Below are 5,851 nucleotides of genomic sequence, written 5' to 3' on the forward strand. Positions count from 1 at the left end.
AAGCAACGCACATTGCTTCCTAGTATTAGGATAAGGAAGCAACTAAATGGCTTTCGACTTTGGCATTTGTAGTTGCACCAAATACTTCAAAATCGTATTAACTCAGTAGTTCGCAATAGGATTATTGATTTTGATTTTGTTGTAGCATTTTTCATTCAACTGAGTTGGTATAAAAATAAATCAGCTCTTTGTTTTGAGCACATTCAGCGCCGCGCGTTCCAGTGATTCATATCAGTTAAGGTTTAATTAAAAACGGATCAAGTATTTGACAAATTTTAATTCACTATAAATATCCTACGGATTTCAGCACATAATTAAAAATAGTTTACCCTTTTTAAGTTTTCTAAGTGTTGTTCAAATGAAATTACCATCATCTTCAATTGTGAGTTTATACAATTTTAGAGAAGTTAAACTTTGAAAGTAATTCAAATATAACTGTGTTTTAGGGCATATTCTCGTTGCTGTGCTTGCTGGTGAACGGACTAAGAGCCCAGTTTGTGTTTGAAACACCGCCGCAACTAACACATTTGCAATCATTGCATTATGCGCCACAACAGCAATTGCACCAGCAACCGCAGCCGCAACAACAAAGTCCTGTACACCGACAACCGCGTTCACCCTACGGCTTGCCTTTGCAACATCCCGCTATGCGTACTCAACGTTCATTATATGGAGGCTGGGGACCAGTTGGTTATGGTGCCATAGGGCCAGTTGGCCCTGTGGGAACTATTGGCATATCCAAAGAGGAATTACTTGCTCTTCTCGAAGCCTGGAAAGAGGTTGAAAAACCAGCCCCAGCACCTGCGCCAGAACCAGAGCCGGAACCGGAACCCGAGCCGGAGCCAGAACCAGAGCCAGAACCGGAGCCGGAGCCGGAGCCAGAGCCTGAACCAGAACCTGCACCTGAGCCTGCACCTGAGCCTGAACCAGCAGAGCCGCCGGCTAATGCACCACCAGCTGGTGCTCAACCTCCACCGCCTGGTGTGCCACTTACCGTCTCATTACCCGCTTTCGTTCCCATACAATTGTCTGCCATGTATACGGCTCCAGCGCCACCTGCACCACCGGCTGCTGAAGGTGGTGGAGCTGAAGGCGGCGCTGGCGGAGGTTCAGAAAGTGGTGAGGGTGGCGGAGAAGGTGAAGGGGAAGCAGCTGGCGGTGACGGAGGAGGTGGCGGCGAAGCGGAACCAGAGCCAGAACCCGAAGAGGAACCAGAACCTGAGCCGGAACCGGAGGTTTCAATTGGACATGAAATACTTGGGCACCATCCGCGATTTGTTTATTACACACGTCAGGCAGCTAAGCGTACAAAGCCTCTTACAAAAAGTCCATTTACCCGGTAAGTTTTTTGCCGCCTACAGCTTAGTATATAACTCTATTTTGCTCGCTCAGTACGAATTCTAAATTTGTTGCGTATTCTAGTACCTACAAGGCCAATAAAGGCGCTAAAGCCAGGTAAGTCGTGTCGACATATCCTGTTCGTTTTGCAATCATTTGACTTGCCACTTTTACTAACTATTGCACTCTCTTCTCGCAGAACACTTGCTAAAACTGGCAGCCGAAAATCCAAAAATGCCGCTAAAAAATCAAGAAAGGCCAAAACGAAAACTTTGACAAAGGAACGAAATGCCAAGTTTCCCCCAATACGCTTCCCTGTTCAAAACGCCAGGTATGTTTCTGTGATAGGATGTACCCCATTAATGTTCAGCTTATTTAATACACACAAAAATACATATACCTATATTTAAAAATACAATTACAGACAATATGCATCGGCAAATTTCATTGCGACTAAACCAAGGTACCTGCGTTAAACGCTCGTATAGCTAAATTTTTTTTAAACAGAAATTACGTTTATTACAGAAATTACAAGCCCACACCTCGCCTTCGCCCAAGGTCACCAGATTTAAGGTATGCAAATTGTATGAAGAAATTTTTAACTTATTTTTTATTACTCCAACAGGAGCTTTACGGCTCTGCCACCACCGCCATTTCTTGCTAACCCACCAGCCCCATTAAGATTGGTGCCTTCTTCCCAATTATTGAGCAATTGGGCCTAGAAAATTACTGAATCAGCATTGCAGGCATATTGGATTATATCTCGAAATACTAATTTTATATCATCAATATATATATTAAAAAAAATGCAATTTCATTCGTTGTTTGTCTCGTACGCATTACAATATTATTTATTCGATAGGAACAAATCCTCGGAATATCGCGAGTCGAATATTTCGAAAAATGTTGTTTCAGAGTCAGACATACCAATAAAGTGGTGGGAGAACTCGAAAGGAAACTTAAGCAAAATAAATCCAATTAACCTCAAAATTTACTGCTCTTTAAGGTGAGAATAATCTCAGGAGTAGTGCAGAGGTAAGGAAATTTACTTAAAACCCAATTTATCATCGAGATAATCAAACTGAATCATCAAACTGAGGTGTACTTATATATGATATTACAGAACAATAGCATAAGAGTATGCAGATGTAATATCCACTCGTATAAATGCGAAAACACATGTATATCTGTCTAACTCCTCCAAAGATTCTTCTTGGATTCAAAATTCCTTTATGGAATGACTTGGAGAGGTTTAGTATTTCGGGATTAACATGATTAGGATTGGTTCTTTCCATATGAATATCAGTATGAGCATTCGCAACCCTGCTTAAACTTATCAGATCGGAATAAGACCACTCACATTCCTTCTTACCGACTTTCGCAGTATAATGACCGACTTATAAAATTTGGGTGTAGGATAAGAAAAATAAACATATGCATTGGCTCGAACCTCAATGAAAATAGGTCGTCTTTGGTCGAGTGTCTAGAAGATTATTTTCTCATCTTTGAAATAAGGCCTGGATAAAAGACATTAAAAAAGTGACTACGGGTATAGCTTCTTGTTCTACGAACCAAAGGGAATATTTGCTCCGTTTTTTGAGTTGACTTAGATCATTGAAACAAGTTGTACTCTCTTTGATCAATTGTTCCTACAAATTAACAAACTGTGACTACAAAGCTGATAGCCAGGCTGACATAAAACCACTCAACTTGGTGCGAACTCAGCTGGCACAGCAATCGGATCGAATGCGAGACGCACCACTTGCATGATATTTGAGTATTTGAAAAGGAACACAGTTTCCCTGCTTAATATCAGTTTCTCTAATAGTTAATATATGTACCATTATCTTCTAAACTCTGGCTTAAGGAGAATTTACCCAAAAAAGGAAACGAAAAATTGGCTGCGAAGCCCACAAAGGGGATTAAGCTTATTACTGGTCACTGCCTAATGGTCCACATATTCTTTGAGCCTAGCTGATCGTCGGCAGTGGTCCTAATCACTAAATGAGTAAACTGGAACTGAAACCAAATAGTCAAGTGTGATAGCAGGCCTTAGACTGAACTGAGACTATAAGTTGGGACTGATGTAGTTAGCTCGCTGGCTATCTAAATGGCCACAATGGATAGGTCTGCCTACTGAGACAGAATATCGACATTGTTTCGATGCAGATGGTACATCTTTTCAAAAACACTTGTGCGAATATATTCGTTCTTGGCCAAATAAAGATTGAAAGCCTTAAAAAAACAAAATTACCTGATCTGCACGCGTGCAAAGAACTGGTCCAGAGGTAGCGTTCTTTACTCATTTTCTTTTTTGGTGACTCATAGAGCGTCCATTTCCCATTTCTGCCTAGCCAATGTGGCTGCTAGAGTACAATTGTTAGCCACGCAGTCGCACATGGGCTTGGGCTGCCCCATCATTTATCCGCAGATTACTGGCACTATACCTTTTCGCGCTTAAATCTTTGGTGCGTATTTGTGCCATATACGTAATTGAGACATTTTTATGCGCTGGCGGATCAAGCAAGGCAACCCTAAGTGAATGAGCTGTGTAGAGTCTACAACCATGCAACGCATTGTTAGCCATCGTAAAATGGGTCTGTGTCGTTTAAAATGACGCGTAGAAAGAAGTTATTGCAAGTATAGGTTAGCTTTTTTCCCAGAAACGAACCACAAAGATGGATCGAAGCCGAAGACGGCGAGTCATGACTTATGGCTTTTTGCGGTGGTGGCCACTCGCGCAACTTGGTGCGTATTTGCCACACGACGACCATGATGACGACAATAGCTAAGCTAAATTCATTTGTAATTCAATATTGTTCAACAACAGCAATTGCTGCCGCATTTTCGTTGCAGTTACTTGACTGAATCTTTTTGTTTTTGCTTGTGTTAGCGCGCATGCGCGACACTCCATGTGACACTCAATTATGAGTTTTCAGCGCGAAACGCCACTGTCTACGCACAGGTCGTTTGGTCTGCTTTTTTTCGGATCATTTGTTGGTACCACGCTGCGTTACCATAAATCAAACCTTTTTGCCGCCATATGCTGCAGCAAAGGTAACTGTGCCAAGTGGAATACATATAAACGAGTAAATACATACACACATGCATATCATTTGAGTGTGTGTCGCTTTTGCAAAAATAAAAAGGAGAGTGCGTTTTTGTGCCGCCTTTAGATCGTTAGATGCAATCACCAATACATACATACATACGTGCATTTATGCATATGTAATATTTGGGTCGAAATACAGGTTATATTTTGTAATCACCCTTTTTGGTGGGTTTAATGTTTGTTCGCACACGCAAAAGTGCACTTTTTGTGGTTTTGGTTCCCATGGCTATTGATTTAGCTGCTTTTTGTGGTAAAAGGGTTGCTGATTAAAATCATCACCGATTAAGTTTTGGATAATAATATTCACTTTTCCTTTTATGGAGCTGCACTTTATAGTGGAGACTTTTCGAAAGATTTATATTGAAATTTAAAGGAAATTGAAAGAGAAATAAATAATGAATAAGTACGGAAATATTACTAACGGGACGTTTTTTATGACTTTTCGCACTGACCAGTAACATTTACACGCGAATAACAGTTCATTATACAAAATATAGAAGGCTATATTTGGGGATATGGACAGTGTCGCTCGAGGGGCTGATTTGATTCGTGCATAGATGGCGATGCTTCAAAAACACGTAATGATAGGACTGTGAAAATCTTTATGGCCTCAGTGGTCAAAAGAGGTATCTACTCTTTTTAAAAGTAGTTTTTATTGTCTCTAATTGTGTCTAACCCAATCTGATAAAACAAGCTCCTTGATAGTCCAACCCACTTTTGAAAATTTCAAATTTTTCGCGAGCTGCTTTAAATACGTTTTTAAAAGGTATGTAAAAAAAAGTATTAAAAAAATTTTACGGAAAATATATTTATTGAAAACATCTACATACATATGTAAATAAAAGTACACATATTTGATTGAATTTAGATATGCTGTCAAAAAAGTCTTGCGGTATTTCCGCAAGCTTGTCTTTGCAAGCGCGTAGTTCTAGTTGTATTCGTCGCATCGGTTCCCGCTAGAGCTTTTTGGAAAGCTCTTTTCACGTGCTAACACGTGTTTCATTAATTGTTGTTTACTTTTAGTCGTTCGTGAGTTATAGCGTCGCAAACATGGAGCAAAATAAAGAGAAAATACGGCATATTTTACAGTACTACTACGATAAAGGCAAAAATGAATCTCATGCTGCCAATAAAATTTGTTCAGTTTATGGACCCGATACAGTTTCCATTTCCACCGCACAACGATGGTTTCAACGTTTTCGTTCTGGTGCAGAGGTGATCGGAGATGCGCCACGGTCCGGAAGGCCTGTCGTCGAAAATTGCGATAAAATCGCTGAATTGATCGAAAGAGACCGGCATAGTAGCAGCCGTAGCATCGGCCAAGAGCTGGGCATGAGTCATCAAACCGTTATAAACCATTTGAAGAAGCTTGGATTTAAAAAGAAGCTCGATGTATGGGTG

The 5,851-nt window shown here is 40.5% G+C and overlaps 1 protein-coding gene across 1 annotated transcript; it reads left to right on the forward strand.

Annotated features, from left to right (window-relative positions):
* The first annotated feature begins 358 nt into the window (after positions 1 to 358).
* LOC128865929 (splicing factor, proline- and glutamine-rich-like) lies at positions 359 to 2,060 on the forward strand. Its single transcript, XM_054106393.1, is given in 7 exon segments — positions 359 to 382; positions 447 to 1,343; positions 1,433 to 1,455; positions 1,538 to 1,669; positions 1,763 to 1,801; positions 1,864 to 1,896; positions 1,964 to 2,060. Coding segments are annotated over 7 exon segments (1,245 nt in total).
* The last annotated feature ends 3,791 nt before the right edge of the window (positions 2,061 to 5,851 follow it).

Source organism: Anastrepha ludens, chromosome 2 (genome assembly GCF_028408465.1).
Source record: "Anastrepha ludens isolate Willacy chromosome 2, idAnaLude1.1, whole genome shotgun sequence".
In the NCBI taxonomy this organism is placed as follows: Eukaryota; Metazoa; Arthropoda; class Insecta; order Diptera; family Tephritidae; genus Anastrepha; species Anastrepha ludens.